This window comes from Zonotrichia albicollis, chromosome 13 (assembly GCF_047830755.1).
Source record: "Zonotrichia albicollis isolate bZonAlb1 chromosome 13, bZonAlb1.hap1, whole genome shotgun sequence".
NCBI lineage: Eukaryota > Metazoa > Chordata > Aves > Passeriformes > Passerellidae > Zonotrichia > Zonotrichia albicollis.
In genome coordinates, this window is record NC_133831.1 from 19,412,087 (window position 1) to 19,437,253 (window position 25,167).

A 25,167-nucleotide genomic window follows, 5' to 3' on the forward strand; every position below is an offset into this window, starting at 1 on the left:
GAGGAACTTCAGTTACAAACACAGAGAACCTTTTTCTTTTTTAACTCTCTTCTCTTTACATTTTGATGCGAAGTGTTTCTCCTGTGCATTATCTTTGTTTATAATGTCTGTGTAGGACAGGAATATCCCCAGAATCCGATCCTGAGGACACTTCTAGGGAGCAGCACCTTCGTCCCTCTTTAACTGAAAGGAATCTTGCATATAACTGTTTATTGAGGGCTCTGGACAAAATAATGCTTTTAGACATAGATTTAAAAAATTAAAAAAAAAAAGTCAAAGTCAGTGAAACTTTGTCAGCTTAGTATAGTCATTACATTATTCTCCAAATCACATTGTAATTTTCTAAGGTGCGTTATAAGTATGAATTACAACTAAGCACCTTCATAAGGATGATTTTTAAAAACTGTCACAGTTTCTTTTTCTAAAGGCACTCTGATATTTCTGGGATGCTCTAACTATTCAGCATCCTCCCCATGTGCTGCTCTCCAGATGACACGGGTCCATTTCAAAGGAACACAAGGTATCTCTTGTGATTATCAGAGACTCATCCTTAGTACTGGATACGTGACACAGTGAAAGTAAAGCAGCAGCTTATTTGGGCATTCCAAATTGTACATGTAACAGGTTTAACAAAGTTTAATTTTTATCTGCTGTTACGCATGCACAGACACAGCAGATTCATATCTGCCTTTTCAGATGAGTTCTCTGAGATCTCTTGTGGCTTTTCTTCTCATCTCTCTCCAAGGCTCCCAAAAGTCTTTGTCAGGGTTTTGACCTTTTACGTAACAATCTTTTCCATCTTTCACCCAACTTTTATGAATGCTGATGCATGTAGGGCTTGGCTAGGTACAGCTAACTCCTGGCCAAAATCTAATGGAAATGGCCACAGCTGTCCCAGGACTTAGGTATGGGCTGGACATTTAACCCACTGTGGCAGAGTGCCTGTTTTGAGTTGTGGTTCAAGTAGTTTGTATATTTTAGCAAAAATTAACAGAAAATGGCAGTAGATTTACTTCAATTCTTTTTGTGTAACAGTACTTTGCATCCACTCTAATTTTGTGCCGATTATTTGGCAGTTTCCTTTGCCTTCTGCTTTCCAGAGTGGGTCCCCAGGGACAGAGCTTTGGGATGAGCAGTGAAGTTGATGCTGATACTCTCTTCCCAGCACAGCTATTTGACTTGAATCAGGCTCCTCAGTGCCATCTTAATTCTGATTTCCTGCTCTGGACCTCTCCTTGGGTCATTGTTCAACATTTCTGTGCAACCTTTTGCTCCTCTTGGTTTGTGCCCCTGGTGGGTATGCACGGGATTCCAACAAGGAACAGTGAGGAGCCAGGGCTCCTGCCAGAGCCTGGTACTGTGCTGAGGTGTTGAACTTTGACATTTTCTCACATCTGAAGAGCTGTTCCCAGAATGTGTATGAAGAGGATAAAGCAGCAAGAGAGTGTGACAAAGCCAGGAGCTGTTATGTGTGATATGAATTCCCCTACCAGATACCTGGTGCACTGGGTTCAAGGATGATACCTAACTATGTCTTTGTCATTTATCTAACTGGAGACACAATTTTCGGCTCACAGCATCCTAGGAATATGCACTTCTGCCCTTTGGTACTCCAAGACAAGCAAATTTAGTGTCAGAATCTCTTCATTTCCACACTAGCACTAGACAAGTCTTTATCCAGAGTTACAAGGTCCAGGGAAGGAATGTTTTACTGGTCTGCTTTTGGGTTTTTTTTTCCAGCTGCTTTCCTGCCATATTGTCATATTTGCTGATCTGCAATATTTTAAATTGTTTTGAGTTATATAGTTTTTAATTTAAGTTACCCTTTATGGAGGTTTTTTTTTTTTTTTAATTGCTGCTATTTGGTTTTATGTGTAACAAAACTTACTGGTAAAGTAGAACTTTCATTATCTGTGATGCTGTGAAAGTTAGTAAAACATTTTTATCCTATTTTTAGCAGAGTTCCCTTTGCTGTCATGCAGGTCTTGCTTAAAAAAATGTTGGGATCAGTTAGCATAAAGACAATGCCTCTCATCACTCTTGAGCTTTCTTCTCAGACATTTCCAGCTGTGATTGTTTCAATCAGGTTATATTCATGTCACAATACAGTTAAATACTTTTTCTTCTGTTGATTGTCTGAGTAAAGATTCATAAAATGTATGATGGAGATGAAGTAGATTTTTCTTCCTTTAACTATGAAGGGAAGAAATAAAGCATTATTAATCCCTACAGTGGTCCTTGGAGTAAAGATTCCCTGTCTTGTTGCAGGCTCCCACGTGTGGTACATCAAAAGATTTAGTGTCAAGGATTTAACCTGAGTGGGCTGCACTCACTCTCCTGCAGGAATTTCAAAATGATGGAACAGACCATGATGGAGTGGAGAAATATGGATTTTGCCAATGAATCCTGTATCCTGTAATGGTAAGCAAACAACAAGCATGTGTTTCTTATCAGTGGTCCCAGTAAATAAAAGTGGATGGTGTGCTGTGCACAGCTCAGCACTGCAGTGCAGGTGGAAATGCTTTCCCAGTGCTGCTGGGGTGGGTGAAGTCCCACCCCTGGGGCTGGCTGGGCACTGAGCAGGGCAGCCTTCACTCAGTGTTAGAGATGCCTCAGTTTGGAAGGTTCTTCTGTAAACCTCCTGGGGCTGTGGGGCACCAGCTGCAGGCTCTTTTGGGAAGTGACTTCTGCCACATCCTGAAGATTTGCCATGTCTGTGGTATTATTTTAGGTCTGGAATTAACTAGTTCTGCTTTAATACTCGTTAACTGGCTTTAGTATCAGCAAATCCAAAGGATAAAGCTGCTTCAGGAGAATTTAATTTGCAAGTGCCTGCTTTGCCTTAGCTGTGCCAGGTGAGATATCCCCGTTTCCCCTGGTGAGTCAGTGCTTTGCATGGTGTAAGTGGCCTCTTGGCATTGGGGATGGTTTGGCAGGGCTGGCTGTCAAACAATCTTTGGAACTGGCAAGATGAAAGATAAGATGAAACAAGAAGAGTGATAGTGATTAGATCTGTGTTCAGACATTTTAGTATCTTAGTAGGCAATCAAAACTTAGTGTGGAAACAAAATTCCATGAGGCAGGTTGGTTGTCACTGGAAAGCTCTCACTGCTTCCCATGGCTCCCTCTTTGTGATCCAAAGCACCCAACCAGGCCCTTGTGAATGTTTGGCTCCTGTGGCCCTTTGTCTGGGTCAATGAAAAATATGTATACAACTACGAGCATTTTTTTAGTGTGTTGCTATCAAGTAGAAGATTTCTGAGGTTTTTAGTCCTTTATCATTGTTTTATTTCAGAATGACTCCACACAGGACCTTTCCAAAACCAGGTATTGAGTTTTGGAACAGTTTCTAAAAGAGAGTTGTGGGTGTTTGACAACTTTGTGTCCTCAGGTTGGCTATGATTCCAGAAATAATGCTTCCATCAGAAAAGTCTGTCTCTTTGGTGGTGTTTTTAGTATTTAACCTCCAAGGGAGGGAACTTCCTTATTGCAAGTGTTACTTTTAGTTTGTTTGGCTGTGAAGTACGGATGTGGTGGTGTAACAAATGTTGCATGGTTAGTTTGGGGAACATTAAAATTTCCCTGTACTGAATAGTATAGAGAAATAAGATTTTTAAAACAGGTATTTGATAGGACTTAATATTGAAGTACTAGTCATTAAATAAAAGGGGATTGGATTTGATCTGTTTCCTTACCTCCCCCCTTCTTCCTTAAATTGTATGAAGCATTTGCTTTAGTAAAGGACATTGTATACATTAACAAAAATATTTGTGCTGCAGTACCTCCCTGCAGTGCCCTGCTCCAGGTACTGAGGCACAATCACATTCTTTCTGTGTCCATCTCTCGGCCTGGGAGAGGAGAGGTTGTTAGGGAAGAGGTGAGTAAGCAGAAATTCAGCTAGAAACAACCATGTCTGACAAAAACATTTAAGAAAAATACTTGGCTCTGTAAAAATTAGACTGGGACAAAAAAAAAATCAAGAAAGCCAAAGTTGTTGTTGATATCAATGCATTGTTTGAATTTCAGATGCCAGTTTGTGTTTCTGTTCACTTCAATGGGGTGGGAATATTGTAGGTAGGAGAGTGAGGAGCCTCCTTCTCTGTTTTACTGGTATTAGATGACCTGACTGAAATGGGAAGTGCTTTCTTATCTTACTCAGGGCAGGTGTTATCTTTTTCCTGCCCTGTCCCTGCCATATTGTGATTGCACCTGCTCTGTGCAAATACACTATTTACCCTAGACATGGGTAAATAGCATTGGGTTTCTGTATTGAACTGTGCATTCCCCTCAAATAACTTTGTGGGACAGGAAAAAAAAAGAGCAATGTGTTATGCCCATTACACTCTTGTTCACAGTGTTTTTTTTAAATATTTTGTATTTTTTTCTTTTTGCACATCTGTTGTATCTAGTAATAGAAGATTCCAGTTACACCCTGGTAGTCTGACTCTGCCACATCTCTGCTTCTTGACTGCTTTACTGAAATAGATTATCTGAGGCATATTCATAATTTTGCCAAACAGGTGACAGAGAATTCATTCGAGTTGTAATTAACTATATTGAGCTTAGAAATCTTGTCAGCCTGAGCTTTTTGTTTGCTATTTGTTATAATTCTGTAACCTAAATGAGATAATGCCTGAAAAAGAAAAAAGACCATTCAATCACACCTTTCTTGAATTTTTGTTTTATTGCTGATTTCAGTAAAGGCTCAGTATTACCTTGTGTGATGCTTTTTTTTTTTTTTTTCCTTAAAAAATAGATCCTCTGAAAATGCCAGGAGTTTTACTTTCTGTGAAAATCAGGGATATTCTTGTAGAAATTACTGGGGCTTAGACACACAGAGACTCTGTCCCTGTTCCTGTCTTAGCTGAAAATATTTTTCTGCATGGTGTTGAAGTTTAATGGTCTGTGTTTTAGGGTTTTTTTCCCTGCAGTTTATATAGCTCAATATTAGAGGTTTTAGTACTTTCAGTAATGGCACAAGCACACTGCTTTTGATATAACTGAACTGAAATTACTCAGTGAAAAGCTATTCTGGCTTCTGAGGACACGGTGTTCAAAGACATGAATTTTAAATAGATATGAAAACTGAAAGTGTAAGGGGAATATTGACTTTTGCAGTGGTAAGTTCAGTTTTAGATCAGCTAAAGTCAAAAATTTATCTGTAAGATATGACAGGGGGTCGGGAAGTCAAGAAATAATCACACACCTTGGTTTTGAAAGATGCAAAGCACAGCTCAATTCCCTTCTGGTGTGATGTCTCTTTTTACACCCTGGAGTTTGCTGCTTATGAAAACCAGTATTATAAAAGGGCTGCTTCCTCCCCCACCCTGCTGAGCCAGACCCAGCACTTAATTATAAGGCTTAATAGATTTGTTGGTTGAACCATTATGTGTTTTCTCAATAAAAAGTTCCTTAGAACAGTAGTAAACTCTCCTGTGTAGTTCAGTTGCAGCAGTCTGCTTATATGGACTCCTCTTTCTTTTTTACTGACTCAGTTTGTGAGCTGTTAAACTATCAATAACTTTTCTGAACCATATTCTGTCTCCATTTTCTGTCCTACCTGGATCAGTAGCACAGAGATTTCTTTCTGTGGCTGTAATCTTTTTCTTCAAAGCACATCCTGTAATAACAGTGGTATTTAAAAATGAGCAACAAGCACCCTCCCCCTGCCCCCAGCTTTAGCAGTGGTATTCTTCGTGTTCTTTCCTTAGGCTGTGGACCTGTGAGAAGTGATGAGTCAGTTTAAGAGCTCAGTGCTGTGCTTGCTTTCCTACTTGTGGTTTGCTCTCCCTTTCCAAGCCCAGGGCCAGCTGAGGAGCTCATCTGTGCCTCTGCTGCCTCTGCACTCCCCCACAGGGCAGTGACCTGCCCAAACTGGCTCTCCATGCTGTGTTTGGTGAGTGGGCTCTGCATGCAGAGAGCCCAGCAGGAGCTTGGTGCAGGAGGGGGGCTCTGCCTGGGTGAGACCTCCTCCTCCTCCTCCTCCTCCTCCTCTGCCTGGCCAGGGCTGGCTGGTGGTGCTTATGAAACCACAGCCTCTGTTATTTCACATCTTCCACTTGTACAGGAGACTGAAAAACTCTTTCCAAATTAAACAACTCGTTACTTATTCCTACTTTAAATAGCACTGGAGAACAAACATTATGAGAAGAAGCAATCGACTGAAATAAGAATGTGAATTTAAAAGTTCAGTTTCCATGTTTTCTTTGCAGCTCATTCAGCGCTATCATTGCTGGGGCTTTCAACGTTCAAGGGCAAACCCTAAGTGATGTAGTGTCACTGATTACTTTTATGTGTCAATTTTTTAAAAATGACAGACTAATTTTGTATTGATTTAGTGTTTTAATGTAAATATATTTCTGAGTGCTGATGTGTTGAAGTGGGTATGCTCACTTTTTGAGAAAATAGAAGGTGAATGTAAGTAAGATTTTTTTTTTCTGTATTGCAGAAGAAGCCCTTCAACAATTAAATGTAGCTAAGGAAGGCGAAATTTCACATTAAAACTTCAAAATATGTATTAAAAAAGGTTCACCTTTGTAAAGAAACTCACTGCTAGCAGACAGATCATTCATTGAAAGCACACCTGCTCTCTACTCAGTACTTTTGCATGGGTAGAAGAAGCTAAAGTGGCTGCAGGTTAGTGCTTGAAAGCAAAGTCTAAAAGGAAGAAGTGTTGTCTTTAACATGAATGCTATTTCCTGTGGTGTATGTTTGTATTGCTGAATTTAATTTCCTAGACTGAACTAGTCATGGAGTTCACTAGACTGGAGATTATTTTTGGCTGAGATTCATAATTCATCCACTAATCTCCTTCAATTATTCTATTGCATGTTTATAGATTCCTGATTCCCTTTTAGGATCTGCTAATGGGTAATTACAGTTAGCAATCATTCTTGTCATGGAAATTGCTAAAGTAATTTCAGAAACATTGTTGTTATTTGTGTGAAACAAAAGACGGTATGGAAATCAAGACTGCACTGTTTGTCTGGTTCTGTATCAGTTAAAGATGAAAAAAGTGTTTCTGCTTTCTTTTATACAGAAGTTTTTGAGAGGAATGAGACAATTTGCATAGATTCATTTGGTTCTTGCTATTAGAGCTTGTTTTAATATTTCAGACGCTGCTCTTTGGTAACCAGGCAGCTCTGGGTGATCAGTCTTGAGCTCTGGGCAAATGAACAACTAAGAGAAAAAATATAAGTTATTCAGATGATTACTGTGTCTGTGTTCACTTGTGAATATATCAGGAGCTTTGAAATTAAAAACAGAACTCCAACATACTTGGATTATGGTTGGAAAGGCTTTAACTTGGTCAGGAGCTGCTGTGAATAATTCTCCTGAGAGAGGGAATAGGATGTGATCACTGGCTATCTGTCCGTCCTGGTGTGTGAGTGAGAGGGTGGCGGGAGGGTGCAGAGAGTGAAAGAAGCCATCCCAAGAGCTGTTCTTTGTTATCAGTCTGACTTCTGTCATTCTTTCTGTTGCTCCACTGTGCAGTGCTGAGGGGAGGCTGCTCTTTGTGCCAGAGCTCCAGAGATGGGATGTGGGATGTGATTTTGTGCTCTGCTCTCTCCATGTCTTGGATGCTCTCCCCTTTTTCCCTGCCCCAGCTGCCCTCACACTGCTCCATGCAGACAATTTCTGGGGAGGAAGGGGCTGAAACTACCCCATGCATCCACACCCTTGGGCTGGTGTGTGTTCTTTACAACACTTGGGCTCTACAGGCTCTGAACAGGCCATGCTATTCTACAGCTGTTGAGCCTTCAGAAAAGGTGTGTGCCTTCAGCTAGGTCTTCAGAAAATGGGTGGATTGACAAAAAGCCTGGTGGAGAGTTTTAACTAGCCTGGGAGAATAAAAGAGCCTCAGTCCAAGCCTGGTAGGCTAATGAAATAATAATTGCTTTTTGTATTTTTGTGTCAGTAGGAGACTGGAGAGTTTAGCAGTGCTTGAAAGTTCCCATCTAAGGGAAGGAAAGCATAGGACAATACCTAGATCTGTGGTTGATAGAAATGTTGTCGTTTTTGGTTGCAGGTGAAAGGTGGCTGTGTTTTGTCAGGTCTTGCCCAGCACTTACCTAGAAGAGGTTCTGGTGCTGAATCTGATCGCATCCTTGTTCCCACTGAAACACAGTAGATTTGGAAGGTAATAGGTGTTTTGGTTCATTTTCTGGAAGGTATTCTGTTGGCTAGTTTTTTTAATACCTCTCACATGTCCAGTGTTCTTACATATTCACTGGGCAAAAATTCTTCATGTTAATTGGCTGGCAAATGGCTATGGAGCTCACACAGATGTGACTGAATCATATTGGTGTGTTTGGTGGCTGCTCCCAGAGGCTCTCAGTGCAGTTTCTAACCCACAGTGCCAGGGCTGCTTCTTATAGATCCTGACCTGGGTGACAATTCCTTCTCTTTTCATCCAAACACAATGAAGGCTTCTAAAGAAATGAGACTTTTTCTTGATCAGCTGCTGATCAGAGCTCTGTGGCTTTATGGCAGCAGCCCAGATCCAGTCCCTATTTGGCTCAGTGTGTTTGCCTCTGGTGCTTCTGGGAGTGTTCTTCGGTTTTTGTGGGCTGTTGCTGTTTCAGGGTTACACCTCTCCTGGTGTGTCAAAACAGCCAAACTTCCAGGAACAATGACCAAAAAGAGTAAAAGTGATGTGGTGCACAGTCCTCACATGATCCTTAAATGTATAAAGAGAAGCATGGTGAGTTGATCTATTTCCCAGTCTGTGATACCACCCATGATAGAATCTTTTTTTCTCTCTCAAATCTACCTTCCACATTTCCAAAAGGTTGATGGAAAAAATTCAAAGGAGGAAAGACACAAAATGGGGACTTTTTTAAAAGGGAGGTGGTAGTGGCAGTGGGACATGGGATGCAAATTGAAAGTAATTTGGAGTGGAATTATTCACCTCAAAGTAGCATTTATGTGGTGCATTATGGGTTCTTGGTAAATCAATAAAGTACTGTTGGGGAGTTTCTTTGCCTGGTAGAGTTCTGAGAAGAAAATTGTATGACCCAGGGGTCATTCATAATTACTTGCAGTGCATATCTACAGAGATCAGCCAGGAAGAAACAAATCAATGAGATATCAATCTCTTTTTAATTAAAATGGCCTAGGCTATTGAAGAGACATGTCTCTTCAATCTACTGTCCTGTAAAACTCTTCAATAACATGCAGAGAGAGTGCCAAGCTGACACTGCACCCATTTTTCATTTTTTGAGCATCAGATAACTGAGCCACAGCCACACAGCATAATCCTGTAGGATAGATGTAGTTCTTGGTACTGTATGTTCATTGACATAGTCAGGAGAAGTTACAGAAAGCAAGCTGTGAAAAAATTTTTCCTGGACTTAATATTAAAGTAGCCCAAGACGGGATAATTTGTTCCACATAATTGTGAATTTATTATTGCTTAGTAATTAATAGTTATTTTTTGAAAATGGATTCTGCTAATTGGAAAAAAAGTTCCCTCTCAAAATACGTCTTTATGATAAAAATAACCATCAAAATCATATTTCTGCAAGTATATTAAAGAATATCTTCATTGGTTTTGATCTGAAACATACTTTTAGAAGGAACTGGGACAGCAAGCCTGTCATCTCTTTCATGCAGTTGTTCACATCAGGCAGAGTGAGTTCCTGCACCCCCAGCCCCATGGTGAAGGAATTCCTCAGGATGTTTGCTGAGCTCTCTGCCTCTCTGCTGCATCAGAGGCCAAACCTGCCCCCTGTCTGGAGTGTGTTGTCTTTGTTACTGAAAGACAAATTCAGATTGCAATACTTGCCCCTGTGTGCACCTTCTGAGAGTTTCTTCTTCAGGGAAAACTGGCTTACACCCAAGTGAAGTAATAGTGCAGTTTCCTTTGACTTGGAAAATGCAGTAAAACATGATGCAAATGTTTCAATTTCTCCTTCATCTCTCCTTCAAGTGTCAGTGGTTTCTGAGATTCACACTTCTTTTCAAGAGCATTATTATGCACATGAAAATGGTGTGAGTACCTAAAGAATTTTTTAAAGTGAAAAATGGGAGGATTTTAATTATGATGAGAAGCTCAGTAATAGCCAGTACAGGTGAGATATTAGGTACACCATTAACTATAAATGGGAAAGATTCAATTTTATTTTCTTTTTATACATGTATACGTATTTATATGTTAATATAAATGTCAGTTTATTCTGGATATTACTGAATAAGAGTGATGCAATATGGGATTTTTTTGTGATTAATCCAAGTTTGGGGGATGCTCTGGAAAGAAGTTCTAGTTTCTTATTTTGCAAAAGTACACTGTTTTTTTGATCCACTCTCACTGTTGGTATATCTGGTTTTGCCTGCTTGATCATTAATAATTGGATAGGATGTTAGTGTTTGGCTCTATTTACCAGAGGCAGAATTGCTCACTATGGTTTCTGAAACGTTTTCCTGCTTTTAGTGTGAAAGCAGTCTGAATGTGTGTGTGCAGTTATGCATTTGGTTTTTGAAAGTAACTGGCTGGGATTTGGCTTTTCTGAGGAAAAAAAAGTGAGGTTTAGTGGGTTCTTTCTCCCTGGAGCAGTGGCCTTGGGCACCATGGAGACAGCAGTCAAGTGGCAAAGAAGCTGTGGTCCTGTTATCAAGTTTTAATAAGACTTACAAAATCCTGTTTTTCATGCTTCCCTCCATCACATCCCTGTGCTTCTTTTTTATGGCTCTTGGCATTGAATGAACTATATTGATGAACCTATTTGAAAAACACTGGTCATTAGAAATGAACAATATAGTTTATTCCCTAATGTTCATTGTTAGCAGAACACATGTATTGCTTTGGGAACAGTATCACTTAAAGTGGAATGAAATTTACAGATCTAGATACTTAATATCTTTAAAAAAAAGTTTAATGAATTTTGGCTTGGACAGCTGTGAGAAAATTCTTTTCTCATTTTTCTATGCCCTAATTACAGTCTCAAATTAATGAAAGAGGATGTCTTAATTTTTAAGATGCATATTTTGAGAAAGAATGCCAAGTGTATTGTGATTGAAGATGACATACACGCACACAGATGCACACAACTTCCAAGGAGCTGTGAGCATTCAGTTCCCAGCACGCTCACAGGAGCTGTGCCATTTGCTCAGAAGGAAAAGCCCCATGTAGCACACTTGTACATGAAAATGTTGGAGCCTGCAGAGCAGCCCTTGGTGAGTGCTGCCCACGCACGAGGCTCCTGGGCTCCCACCCACCACAGCACGCTGCTCTTGCTCACTGGTCACAGCACGCAGGTGGAAAGTTCAAGGAAAGTTTAAGGAATAAACTGTTTTTATTCCCTCCCCCCTGGGGAACATTGTGTATTATTAACTATGAATTTACTAATCCTGTCTCTCTGCAGGGTTCATCCCAGGAAGTGAGACTCAAGCTTATGGAAAGGAGTCTGAGACTTGCAAAGTAATAATTAAAAAAGTCTCATGCCAAAAACACCTGTCTGCATCAATGCAAGTTGATCTGGAGCTTCATGCTTAGTGCTGATGATGAATTGCCTGTGGTTTTGGGGAGGCTAATTCTTGCCTTTGATTGCATTGGGAATCTGAAGCTGCTGCTCATGAGATGTAAAACCAGAGAACGTGGTTACTCGGTGTGCCTGAAGATCACAGAGGCAGCAGCCAAACGACAAAACTTCTCTTTGAAGCAGTGGCTTCAGCTGTGTCACTGTGTGCACTGGGAACTGAGAGAAACAGCAGAAATAGCAGCCAGCCTGAGAGAAGATGCCAGCTAAAGGGAAATACTTCTTCAACGAGGGCGATGAGGGCAGGATCTCAGACCCGCTCTATGAGAAGTACCGCTACACCAGCCAGCAGCATCCCCTCCTGCTGCTGCTGCTCTTCATCGCCATCCTCTTCTGGACTACTCTGATCATCATCTTCTTTGTTACTGCTGTGAGTAAATTTTGTGTGTGTTCTGTGTTTGCAGAGAGGATAAGGAGTCGCTCTGACAGCACACTGAATCTTTTTGGCTGTATAATATTTTGAGCCACATGGTATCAAAGTTGCAGTGCTGAAAGGTATCAAGGAACCGTGCATGTATTACTGTGTATGATTTTGAAATGGTGGGAAGAGAGGAGAGATTGTCAGGCACCTGCACAATTACTATAAGGATTGTTTTTCTATTCTATACATCTGTATTGTATGTATGTGCATATGTATTGTATTGTATTATATACATCTGATCTGTGTTGAATGCTAGCTATGATAGTAAGTCCTAAAAGGGCCAAGGAAGGAGCAAGAGCAGAAGCTAAAATGTCCTGCATTTCTCATATTATGGTGACTTGTTGGTTTTTCATCACATTATTCCTGAGGTGGTTCTTTTCTTAAAAGATTTGCAGATGTTAATTTCCTTTTTTTAAAGTATTTTTCTTTTTTTTTTGTTAATAAAAGCACAATAGGAACCTCCTAGTACTATGGGTGATCAGTGGAATCAATATTTAGTTAACGAAGAGCGGTGGTCCTATAGGCACAGAAAAGATGTAGCTTAATTTTTTTTTTTTGTTATGTGGTGTAATTTGATTTTTTGTAAAGAAATTTGGTGTTGTACAAGCTCAACTGACAGCTGGTAAGAAGAGGAGTTGATTTAAAGATAATGTTGTAAAAAGGTAGTAAAGTAGCTGTTCTAATGCTTCATTGCCTTTTAACTCTGCTTTCCAAACACCTTCATGATAAAGGGTCTTCAAGTCTCTCCTTAGCAGCAAATCAAATCTCACCAATTGCACTTGTATCCCTTTTGCCTTTTATTTCTTAGGGAGGGAAGAAAAGCAGGAACACTGTTTTTAACAATTTATCTTTCATGAAACTTAGAGCACTGTTACACTCCTCTTTAGCCAAGTTTGAACTCTAAATCCATTTCTTTGGGCATATCTGCATTATAGACACAGTGTAGTTAGAACTTAGTGGTTTGGGGTTTGCCTTTAAAGCTACTTTGGAAAACAATAGCAGTGGAACTGGGGTAGTGTTGCAAGAGGACCTGAAATGAACAACACACACAAGATGACATGTCCAAAGCAAGAAGAGGGCAGTTTATTTCCAAACTCCTATATTTATAGACTTTCAAAAGTGACAATGGATTGGGGGATGAAATTGCTGCCTCTCTACTACACTGGTCAAACCAACAGTCCATCAATTTTCTCCTCCTCCAGAAAGGAAAGCAAAACAATCATTATTTACTTGAAAAGTGCGTGAGAAACTCCACTACAAAAATGTAAACACCAGAAGGCTTAGAAGAACTTAGAAGAAGTGGGACAGGGTAGAATGAGTGTCTATAATAGTATTTATTATATTAGCTCTGTATATGTGAATATCAGAAGGTGTTCATGCTGCCACAGCTGCTCTACTTAAAAATGCAGGTTGACTTATTTCCAAGGTGTCCAAGGCCTTTCCAGGGCAGTATAGATGCATCTTGCATTGTTCTGAAGGGGACATTTGTAGCAGCTGTAACCCTTTGTTTTGCCTTTGCAGGAAGCTCATTCCCATCTTGCCTTCCTGCGTGTCTATAATAGTATTTATTATATTAGCTCTGTATATGTGAATATCAGAAGGTGTTCATGGTGCCACAGCTAGTCTACTTAAAAATGCAGGTTGACTTATTTCAGAGGCGTCCAAGCTGTTTCCAGGGCAGTATAGATTTTCCTTGTTGTGGAGGGGACGTTTGCATTATTCCCTGTTCTGAAGGGGACACTTGTGGCAGCTGTAGCCCTTGTTTCCTTGCAGGAGGCTGGCTCCCACCTGCCGTTCCTGGTGGCCGTGTGCGCGGCGCTGGCCGTGTTTGCGCTCACGTACCTGCTGCTGTGCATGGAGTCCCTGCTCCGCCGCTGCCTGGCGCTCTTCGGCCTCGTGGCCTGGCTCTGCTTCCTCACCGTGGGATACGTCTCCCTCTTTGAAACGGGGAGTGACTACCAGCTGTGGGAGCAGGTGGGTATGCTCTGCTCATTCTGGTACTCACATAGGGCTGGTGGTCAGCTGTGGATGTTTCTCTGTGCGCGGGGGCGTGAACGGCCCTGGATCCGGCTGTCTGGTGAGGGGCGAAGGCCAGGGCCCCTGCGCATCAGAAAACAGCCCCCCTCGGCGGCTTTGGCCTCGGGCTGAGCTGGGGGATAGCTCGGAGCAGCGCGGTGAGAGACGAATTAGGAGGCGACCACTTGCTGGGGGTGAACTGTCGGTTTATTATAGAAGAACCAACAAGGAGGGGAAACACCCAGCAAATGGCCCCGAACAGGGGGCAGGAGAGGGTTTTAAGGGAAAAGGGGGGAAGAAGGCAGGGAAACCCGGCTATCCAATAGAAATACATATTTGGAGGTACGAAACATAACTGATATACTAAAGTAGCCAACTGTTATAAATCATAGGAGGGGCTCCGGGGCTACAGCCAACCATACCTCCCAGAGAAAGGAAAATTCTCGAAACCTGGGAGGAGAAAAAGAGTGATTGACTGACCCCAAGGAGGAAACAACTTTCACTTTATAAGAGAAACCAAGGGAGGAGCAGTTTCATTTCCATAGCAACCTAACTGGCAGGGTAGCAGCAGGAAGTAATACAGAAAATGGGGGGAGCAAACTAACGAACTTAAGAACACACCAGAGCATCTCTGTGCTTCAGTCTTTCAGGATGTTGTAACTGTGCGATAACTCTTCTGAGATTTAGGTTAACTTCTAAAAACTGGCTTCACTGATTTGTTGCAGTAATTTTAGTTGGTGTTCTGGATTATAGTGAAAATACATTTCAGTGAAAAAATTGGATAATTGCATAAACCGATGTGGGAATTGCATCTTTAGTGATGAATTGGATTTTTCTAATTAAATTGGATTTTTGTTTAGGATTTCTACTAAATCTTAATTACTATGAATTCATCTCTGATTTCTTTTGGGTTTTTTTTTTGTTAATAATACTTGCTTTGTTAATTTATTTGGATCAGAGAAGAGTTCAAGAAATGTATAAAGGACTCCAGAGCTGGGTGTGCCCTAGGGAGCAGGTTTTTAAGTCAGTGTGAGAGGTGAAGGAACAATAAGGATTAATGACACATCCTGGCATTGCTGGGTGTGGCTAAATTTCATTGCTTGCTATCTCTGATCAGAAGATGGGTGATTTCATGAAGCCAAAAATATCATAATTTGTAGGAAACTCCTCCTAAGATCTCATAATGCAAGCAGAAGAGTTTTAATTAATTTTTATCTTGTTTTATGAACTCTGCCCCTTCCCTTCTTTATTTGAATAATGAAAGATATAAATTATCAGCTAAACAACCCAAATCTGATTTGTATTATGGCCTGGATCCAGCACTGTACATTTAGAGTTGCTGTTTGGTATTTTTTAACTTAAGGAAGTGACTATTACCTTAGGAACCACCCCCCACCCCCAAATGTATTGATCTTAACTATAAATGCAAATATGTAACAAAGCACGATTTGGTTTTGCTGCTTTCAGTGCTGCAAGCCAATGTGGTGCCATCATGTGGTAATAATTCATTCTTATTGATTTTAAGTCTAAAATATAAGGACGCCCTACTCTGAAAGTGAATAGAGTTACTTCAGAATTTCACCCCAGATTATGAATTTATCACTAATTAAAGCTGCTGTTTAAATGGGGTATGGCTTTTGCTTGTCCATCCTTTTCTTGTGCTTCTAAAACTATCACACAGCATTCAGAATGTTGTGTGATGGGAGTTGCAAATATGGCAGAAAAAAAATGTTTTTACTCCAGTTAAAGTAGTAAGATATAGACAGAAAACTTTTATTTGCCTGTTAGTTTGACTGCGACAGCAATAATCAGACAGTCTATTCTGGGAAAATATTTAAGGGCAGACTGGACCTTGAGACTTCCTCGAAGGAAGCTCTTGTCTGGAGAGGCACAATTTAGTTGCTGTGATGAGATGGAGCTGAGCCAGGAATGCTGCAATATATTCCTCTGATCAGGGCTGTTACTTTCCCTATGTATACAAGTTGACAATTGTAACAAGTCTATAAATATGAATTCAAGTTTTACAAACCTTCCCACTGATCTGGAGCAGTTCAGTTGTGCATTTTATAAAAGGTGTGCAGCTAAATATGTGGTTAGTGGTAATAAAGGTTATTCTCTTGTGGGAGGACCAGGAAGTATTGGTTGGATTTTCGGTTTTTATCAAACACAAAGCAAACCTACACATGTGACTGGGTGATGTTAAAATTAGAGAAATATCTTCCAACAGGTGAGAAACCTGATTCAGTATTGCTAGCCTTGCAACACACTGTTCCTGATTTGTGAGTACAAAGTGCATCCAAAGTGCATCTCCAGCTGTAAAGGATAAGTTCAGAATAAAGGGCAAGGACAAGTGAAAAAATTATAATTGATATGTCACATTAACCCATCTTGTCTATGAACCTATAACTGTTAATTCCTCAAAACTCCTAGAACTACCACTATCCTTATGGTTTTAACTGTCTTTTGAAACATCAATATCTAATTGTTCAGCCTGAAATTGAGTAAAAATCCCACTGCCTTGCTCCTGTTTCTGTAGTGATTTCTGGCAGTTACCTACTAACATGTATGTGTGATTCTTTCTTATTTTTTCTTTTTCTTTCCAAAGGTGCCATTCTTTCTGTTCATAATCTTCACAGTTTATACCATGCTACCCTTTGGGATGAGAGGTGCTGTCATAATTAGTGTTGTTTCTGCTCTCTCCCATATTGTTGTTTTAACTGTGGTAAGTGTAACATCTGAAGGAAATAAGGAACGCATTCCTTTTCAGGTAAGGAAATAGCTTGGTTACATAATAAAATACTCTAGTCAAGCTTCCCTTTGCTTTTGGCATAACTGTTCTATTAAGAAAAGTTCCATTGATGTTTCAAGTTCGTGGATTTGGACCTTGGCTCCAAAATCCCTTAGGCTTTTTGTAAATTTGCAAATTTTTGAATCTACAGAGCAATTTTGTTTTTCTGACTTAAGTGGAAAAATCAGGGCTGTTAAATTAATTTTTAAACTAAACTGTTAAAAACATGCCTAGCTCAGTCACAGTCACTCTTCCCAACCTGTGCCCCTTCAGGTGGGTCTACCCACCTTCACCAGGCACTGCCCACAGGGCAGATCACAAGGGCCACTGCTGCCCTGGGGTGCCAGGGGGGCTGGGAGCGCAGCCTGGCAGTTCAGGGCTCCAGCACTCAGCACCAGGGTGTGCTCATTAACAGGAGCCCCCAGCTCCTGTGTGCAGGGTGTGCCAGGCTCCACACAGCATGCTGAGGCAGCAGTTGTGCCCTGCTTTTCCACAAACCAAACACTGGTGCCTGCAAGTAAATGTTGAATGATAGCATAGCATTTTCTGTTTCGTTATTGTGACTGTGAAAGTCAGATTGCATCTGCCAGGTCCATCCTGGGTAATAGCAACAATGATTTGTTATGGGATGGGTAAGAGGAAATGAGACATGGTCTGGGATTGACTGTGTTTTATGGGACTAATATGTGTGTTGGTGAAGTATCAGTGACTGCCCTGCAGTAGGTAAATATTTTTCTTCTCGTGCAGCTCCTTGCCAATGCTGTAATTTTCCTTTGTGGCAACTTGATGGGTGCATTTCACAAACGCCAAATGCAGGTTGCTTCATGGGATCTGTACAGATACACCTTAAAGTGCATCCAGGTCCGAATGAAACTGAAGATTGAAAAGAGGCAGCAAGTGAGTGAGCTAGCTCATGTTATGAGTTGCTTGTTTTCATTTCCAAAGTCTGCATAAATTCATAAGGTTGGTGACTAATCCATGTTGAAAGGTTTGGTCCAATCTTTGAGATACCCACCTAGTGTCAAAAATAAAAGTTGTGCCATTTGTAACAAAAGAAGGAAGTTAAAGGGAGGAAGCTGTTTTCTGGGGCTTGTCTACATGAAAATCACAGTATTTGTAACAGGAATGTAATTGCCAGTCATTTTTAGTTCCTCTTTTCCTAGAATAAACTCTCCCTGGGACTGGCTAAGATAACTTAAGAGGACATATTCTTAATGCCCTGAAATCACTTGTAAGGTAATTTTAAGAGTTAGTTTTATGGCTCCCTTGGTCATATTTTTTTGCATTGAATTCTAAAGTATTATTTGTTCTTATATTATTTGTTCTTATATTTTATTGTCTCACAAACTGTTTTTCCTTTGCTAAAAGGAGAAAATTGGATGTGAAGGGAGAAAAAGAAATAATGTATTAGATAAAAATATTTATTTCCATAAACTCCAGTGGTATTCAAAGAATAAGCAAGCATGAATTTCTTACTGAGGAAGTTTTGTAGAGAGATACCAAAGCTGAAACTGGGGCACCTTTCCTGGTACAAATAGGGTTAAGAAGTGCTCTACAAGGCTGATGTGTATCGTGTTCTCTGCCCACCAGTTATTAGATAAAAAGAAGGGGCTGAGAACTGACTGCCCTGATCCAACCGGGAAGCAGAAAGTGCCACGCTGCTAGTGCGGTCTGTTCTCTGATGCTAATCTTGGGAGATGAGATGACAAATCTGCAGGAAAGCCCTGCCAGAATTTCCCCACGCAGCTGCTGGGGAAGCCTCTGATCACCTTGGGCAGGCAGTGTGCTCTCATTTCCTGGGCAATGTGCTCACTTCCATGGGTGTTCAGGATATTGGTTTTGGGATTTTTTTTTTATGGTTGCTTGTTTGAAGTGTAAATGTGCTTGAGTCTACAGAGGGCTTTCTTTTCAACCATGTTACAATTTGTCAGGCAATTCTGAGTATCCTTTCTGCCACCCACTTCTCTGTGAAAAAGATGTGAGAGCTGCAGTTCAGGGTTCCTTGCTGCTTCCTTGAACACTGTGGGATGTGTCAGTCTCCCAAAGGCCCTGTTATATTCCCTGGGATTCAGCTGTCACTTTAAGGTCTTTCCCAGGTCTGACTCTCCTAGTACCAAACAGTAGGTGAGGGAAAGGAGGTATTTCTAGTTCTGGCATCAGTCTCAAGGTAAACTGCTGCCCACACCTTGTGCAGATGAGTGCTCGATGCTCAAGGACTGTCTCTTCCCACTGTGATCCCAGCGTATTTCTTCTTGGAGGCAGGCACTGGTTAAACAACCTTGGCAGCTTACTGCTGCCTGAACAGGGCTGTGTTGGGCTGCCAGAGAAAGGGGACAAGGACTTGGTCCCAGGGGACAGCATTTTGCATTTTTCTTGGCTGCAAAATGTGCTAATCTTGCTGTTGATATTGTCTGAAAAAGTTCCTGCTTGTAGCTGCTCCACACAGCATTTCCTCTTCCATCTCTGCGGTAGGAGAGCCCTTCCTCACTCAAAGTATTCTCTTTTTTGTCATCCTCTTCTGCCCAGCAACTTGCCAGGGTCTTTTTGAAGAATGGGCTTTTGAGAGAGAGCCAGTGTAAAAGGGTGTCCTGAATAGTCAAACAATGGAAGTGGGTTTGGAGGAGTCTGTTTCTCTCAGTTCAAAAGGCTTCATTTCTCTGGCATTGCTTCACATTAGCTATAGCAGCATGCAGCTGACACTTTTGTATCTGCTGCTGCTTTTCCAGTATTTGAGAATTTACAGCTATTTTAAAAACTGAATAGATTGTTAGGTACAAAACATAAGCTTTTACAGAACTTTTATCAGACAATGCTAACATAACACTGACATCAGGGACAAAATAAAATGTAATTTATCCAGAAAATGTAGTACAGAATTTTGTACATTTTGTGTGTGTGTGTTTCATGGTTAAAACGGAATGTCACACCTTGGCCACAAGGAACAAAATAAAAAGTATGCAACATAAATGTGAAATCAATAATTTGGAGAACAGCAATGTAAAAATATCTTCTGGAAAACCTGACATGCATTACTCAAAAGCATTTTGTTTTGGTTTTTTAATGCCTTCTTGCAGTCAGTAGAATTCTGCAGTTTCAAACTTACTGTGTTAATAATTTTGCACAATTATTCCTACCCCCACTTTTTAGGAAAATTTGCTTTTATCCATCCTTCCTGCTCATATCTCTATGGAAATGAAGCTGGCAATCATTGAGCGACTGAAGGAAACTAATGATAACAGGCAGATGCATGACAACAACTTCCACAGCCTATATGTAAAAAGGCACCAAAATGTTAGGTAAGTGGAAGCCCCAGAAATTGATATAAACTTCTGATTCTTATCAGTACCTGTGGTCCAGTGAAATTGAAATTTAAAGGCAGACTTTGAGGCTGAAGTGAGCTTCTTTCCTGCTGTGGGAAGATAACGTGTTGAACTGGTGTGCTGTCTTTTAAATCAAGGGGAAATACTTGAACCCTTTTGCTGGAGCTGTTTCCCAAAGAGGAGAGAGGTGTTTTCTGTTAAGTGCATTTCAATAGTTATGCTGACTGTGGAATTGAGGTATCTTCATATTTCACTTTCCCTGCTTTTGCCGTTTTCCTTTTGCTCCTGTCTAGCATTCTTTATGCAGACATCGTAGGATTCACTCGCCTTGCCAGTGACTGCTCTCCTAAGGAACTCGTAGTGATGCTGAATGAACTCTTTGGAAAGTTTGATCAGATTGCAAAGGTAGGTGTACAGTTTGTGCTGCAGGATGAAGGCCTTTGGAAAAAGAAGTCTTTTTGCACAACAGGAGGCAGCTGGGTGTTTGTCAATAAGTCAGGAAGGCAAAACTGCTTTTGCTTTAAAGCTAACTGGAAAAATCACATTAAAACAAAATGTAAATCAAAAATGGGAAATGTAACAAGTTGCTACTGTAATTCCAGTTCTTGGGTGTGGAGGTTTATCTGTATCATTTAGGAAATTGTCTGATGGTGGTAAGTGATTGCAGCAGGGCTGTGGGAGGTTCTGTGTGCAAACTCCACTGAGGAGCTTTGCTGTGTTCAGTTTGCAGGTTTGTTGGACTCCACAAATGGAGAACTCTCAGACACACACTTAAGTTCATAAATTCAGAGGCATCAGGCAAAGAGTTCTTTAGCTCAGGAGGGAACTAAAGAAAGCTTCCTGTTACTAATGGATACTTACAAAAAAGTGTAAGGCTGGGGAGTAGTTTAAAATGGTCCCTGTTAAGCCATAGCCTCAATACTGACCCTTCAGCCTGGCAGGAGTTGTTACCACTTCCAGGGGCTGCTTGAGATTAATTTTTTTCTAGCAGTCATCACAAACTCAGGTTTTTAGTTCTCACATTACAGGGACTGTATCATCTACATGTTTGTGTATTGTGTTTGTGAAACCCTAAAAATTCAGAAAGTTGGAAAACTCTAAAATTATTAATGTAGCAGAGGAGTGAAATTGTTGTAATTAAACCCTTGTGGATATTATTGAATAAACTCTTAAATATACCACTGATTAAAACCTGACTAAGATGCTAGTAATATTTTGGCCTAAATTACATGGCTAATTTTTGCATTTATCTGAATTCAGTTGTTAAATGTTTAAGTACTGAAAATAAGTTATGCTATTGCAATTGTATTGTTGTGAAGCAGCTCTAAAGACAGAGTAAGTTATGTCATCTTAGTTGCCAAAAGGCAAAATTCATTCTAATGCTGAAGTACAAGCTGAGGTTAAACACATTTGGTAAGGCTTTGTAACTGTTTTGCAGACAAAAAAAGAGAAAAAAAATCTAGATTTTGAGTGATGAGTTTCAATTTCTCACTGCTGTATGCAAATTGCACTGAAATGTCTGGATTTAGTGAGTCAAGGTCTTTTGCAACTCTGTGGTTGAGCTGTGAGAAGAGGTTCCTGCTTTTTGTGCTATTTTTGTTCTGCCAGGGAGTATTCTGTCATCTTTTCCATAATGTGCAAATCTTGCAAGCTCCAATTTACCTAATAAAAATTGATGGCTGAGCTGGATGCTGAAGTGCAGAAGTTCTAATCCAAGGCTGGTTTTTCCTGCTGATCCCTCTGAGCTTGTCACTTGTGGCACTGCTCAGAACCCACTGGGGTGGATTAAGATGTGGAGAATGATGGATGTTCCCTAAGGCTTTAACTGATGAGGGAGAACAGCTCAGTTTGGGAAATTGCCACATATTTGGGCTGATTTTGGAGCTGATTTAGGAACTGTGTTCCCACAGCAGGTAGTGTTGAACAGCTGGAGCTCTTGGCTGGCCCAAATTGAGCCATCTCTGCTCGTCAGTCAAACATTACACAGCCTTGCAGAATTAGTCCTGGCTTGCTTGCAAGCTTTGTAGTTAAAATTCTTCAGTAAAGTGTTCACAAAAGACAGTATCAGAGACTTTTGCTCTCTCCTGCCAGTCATTGGCAGCAGTATCTGTTGCACAGTTAGGAAAATTTTTTTTGCTACCATTTAGTATTGTGAGTTTTTTATTAACAATAGCAAACAGTAGTGTGTGCCAGCTTACTGTTCAGTCATGTTTGAAATAACAAAAACTCCCAATTTTCATCTGCACAACTACCAGGTTGGGCATCTGAATTTCCAAGTTTTCCCTCAGTGCTGGAAGGTTTTATGACACCTCACACTGTTACTTATGAGGCTGCCATGTAAAAATAGAGGGAAAACTGTCCATAAATCAGATGAAGATTAAAAGATAGATAAGTAGATTTCATCTTTTAGATGGTAAATTTTGTGACGGTTTTATTTTATTTATGATTTTTTCAATTTCACACAGTTCCAACAAAAAGACAAGAAACTAACAAGATGGTTTTATTTCAGAAATGCTTAAAGTGTCATTTTTGTTCTCTCCAGTGAGCAATGTCCAGGCTTTCAGACATGGGACAGAAGAAGTAAGCTTTGTTTCAACAAGGAGTGAATAAAGCCTGTCTTTCTGAAACCTGAACCTTTGGAGTTAATTTTTGGTGTAATAAAATGTTTGGTGTAATTTTGCAGGAGAATGAATGCATGAGAATAAAAATCCTGGGCGACTGTTACTACTGTGTGTCAGGCCTGCCTGTGTCCTTACCAGTTCATGCCAGGAACTGTGTTAAAATGGGGCTCGACATGTGTGAAGCAATAAAGTAAGTGTTACACAGAAGGCAGATTAAAATATAAATACTGTGCAGATATTGAGATTTGAGATATTGAATTAAGTATTTTGTTTTCTTGTCAACATTCAAAGTGTATTTATTAGCTGTAGTTGCATAGTTCTGACTGTAAATTTTGCACCAAGTGTGTGATGAGACAGGAGGAGGAGATGAAATGTCCAGTCTGCTCTAACCCCCGATGCCTCCCCAGGCAGGTGAGAGAAGCCACGGGCGTGGACATCAACATGAGGGTCGGGATCCACTCCGGGAACGTGCTGTGCGGGGTCATCGGCCTCAGGAAGTGGCAGTACGATGTGTGGTCACACGACGTGTCCCTGGCCAACCGCATGGAGTCTGCCGGAGTGCCGGGGTGAGCGAGAGCCCTCCGTGCGGGGCTGGGGCTGGGTGTCCCCTCCGTGCGGGGCTGGGGCTGGGTGTCCCCTCCGTGCGGGGCTGTCCCCTCCGAGCCCTCTGAGCCGGGCTGGCACGGCCCCGGGTCCGTCACTTCCTCACCCAGGGTGGTGGATATAGGACAGATGTGTGCTTAGCAGAGCTGTAAAATGTTCGTACTTTCTGTGAGCTATAAAATTCTATTCTTAGGCAAGAGGCTGCTTATTGACCATCCCTTCATGGGAGAAACATGTGCATTGTGTTGACTTAGTTAATCCATGCTGTACACGGGGGTAATTCTACGTTTGTGAGTTTAGTCAGAGAACAGTTGTGCTCCTTAGGTCAACAAGGCCAAGCTGTCTTTGCCCAGCGTTTCTGCTAATGCATCGATCAGCTCCGCTTGATTTATGTCAGCTCTATATTCACCGCTCAAACCTCATAAGCAACTCAGAAATTAAAATGCACCCTGATGGGAGTATCCCAGCAAGGAAAGTGTGGAGCTGTTGTTTGTTGTGCATTTGCCATGGGCAGAAGGAAGGGAAGGGAGTGGTGCTGAATGGGAGGATTGAGGCAGAGCAGGGGTATAATTTACCATGAGCTGCTGCTCAGTGATACAAGGATTGGGGCTGAGGTTGGTCTCTTGTAGTCTTTTTAGGACCCTCATTGAGCACAACAAATATAAATGTTTTTCAAAACCATCAACATTTGCATTTTCTTTGTTTAGGAAAGTATATTCTTTTCCTGTTTTCTAAGTTAAATTTAAGGATTAGAATTCATCTAAAAAACTCTCTTTTTTTTTTCTTTCTTATTTCAGTATTTACACAAAAAAGGCCAATATAAGACTTTTTCTTTTTTCATTCCCAAATCAGACCATGATTTTTTTGTGTCATGGTAGTCTGTGCAGATTGGTTATTTTTATTAAGTGTTTCTAACCAGTGACATTATAGCTTCTCTTATTATTTCTATACCTCAGATAGCTTTTAGGTATATGCTTGTAACTTATAACTTAAAAATTAAAGTGGTTTATTAAGTGATAAGAGGTTATGAATATCAAAATACTTTGTTGCATTGGTCACTGAAACAGAAAGCTACTTGGAGCTTGGTGAACAGTTACACCACCAGCCAGGCTGAAGGGTTTACTGTGTTGATTCAGCGTGATTAAACAAGAATACAGAGTTGTAAAGTTTCTTTTGTTGGTAAAACAAACGGCATGACTCTGAATATGGCACATACCCACACTTTGTTAGTCACGTTTGGGACCTTTGCCTAATCTTGAAAACTCTGATTATTCCTGTATGCTTGTCAGGTTTCTAGTTGATAAACTGCTAAGGAATTAAGCTGGTTTAGTTTGTCATGCTGATTCGGAAATATTTTTCTTATTACTTCCTCTACCTATAGCTGTGTAGTACTCACTCATGTTGTGTTTCAAAAGTGGCCAGGGGAAACATCTTCCACCTGTGGAAGACTGAGCCTGACAGGGTGGAAGGGGTATTATTCACTATGGAAGTGTTATGTTGTATTTTTTTTCTGCTCTGCAAGGAATTATTTGTTGGGGATTCCTTAGTCCAAAGTCAGCTAGTCCTGCTCCTTTGGAAGCAATTTGCCATTAGGAGCCAGCCAAAGGTTTTGCTTAAAATAGGAAGCATATCTATTTTGAGTTTCTGTAAATGAAGGAATTCTAAAGACTTTTGAAGGGAGGGATGCAGGAAAGCTTCTAGCTTTTGAAATATTTTCTGTCCAGTGTCAGAGTAACCTTATTCATCTTCCTTGTGATTTTAAAAATTACTTACATTCATAACAGTGTTAATCCACTACTAAAGCAGAAAGGAATAGCATAAAACCAAAACTAGAAATGCGTTTATGACCAATTCTCTCTGA

The 25,167-nt window shown here is 40.6% G+C and overlaps 1 protein-coding gene across 10 annotated transcripts in view; it reads left to right on the forward strand.

Annotated features, from left to right (window-relative positions):
* The window catches only part of ADCY7 (adenylate cyclase 7), a 71,149-nt gene that overhangs the window by 27,528 nt on the left and 18,454 nt on the right, over positions 1–25,167 (forward strand). For 5 of the 10 annotated variants that reach the window (XM_074551189.1, XM_074551186.1, XM_074551193.1 and 2 more), the window contains 9 exons: positions 2,269–2,421; positions 11,364–11,907; positions 13,732–13,932; positions 16,580–16,741; positions 17,510–17,659; positions 19,910–20,058; positions 20,376–20,487; positions 22,766–22,893; positions 23,111–23,269. In XM_074551189.1, coding sequence (XP_074407290.1) covers positions 11,737–11,907; positions 13,732–13,932; positions 16,580–16,741; positions 17,510–17,659; positions 19,910–20,058; positions 20,376–20,487; positions 22,766–22,893; positions 23,111–23,269 — 1,232 coding nt within the window. In that variant the 5' untranslated portion in view covers positions 2,269–2,421; positions 11,364–11,736. Of the gene's footprint in view, positions 1–1,104; positions 1,294–2,268; positions 2,422–6,448; positions 6,637–8,029; positions 8,141–11,363; positions 11,908–13,731; positions 13,933–16,579; positions 16,742–17,509; positions 17,660–19,909; positions 20,059–20,375; positions 20,488–22,765; positions 22,894–23,110; positions 23,270–25,167 lie in introns of those variants that run through there. The other 5 variants (XM_074551191.1, XM_074551190.1, XM_074551192.1 and 2 more) reach the window with 5 other exon arrangements.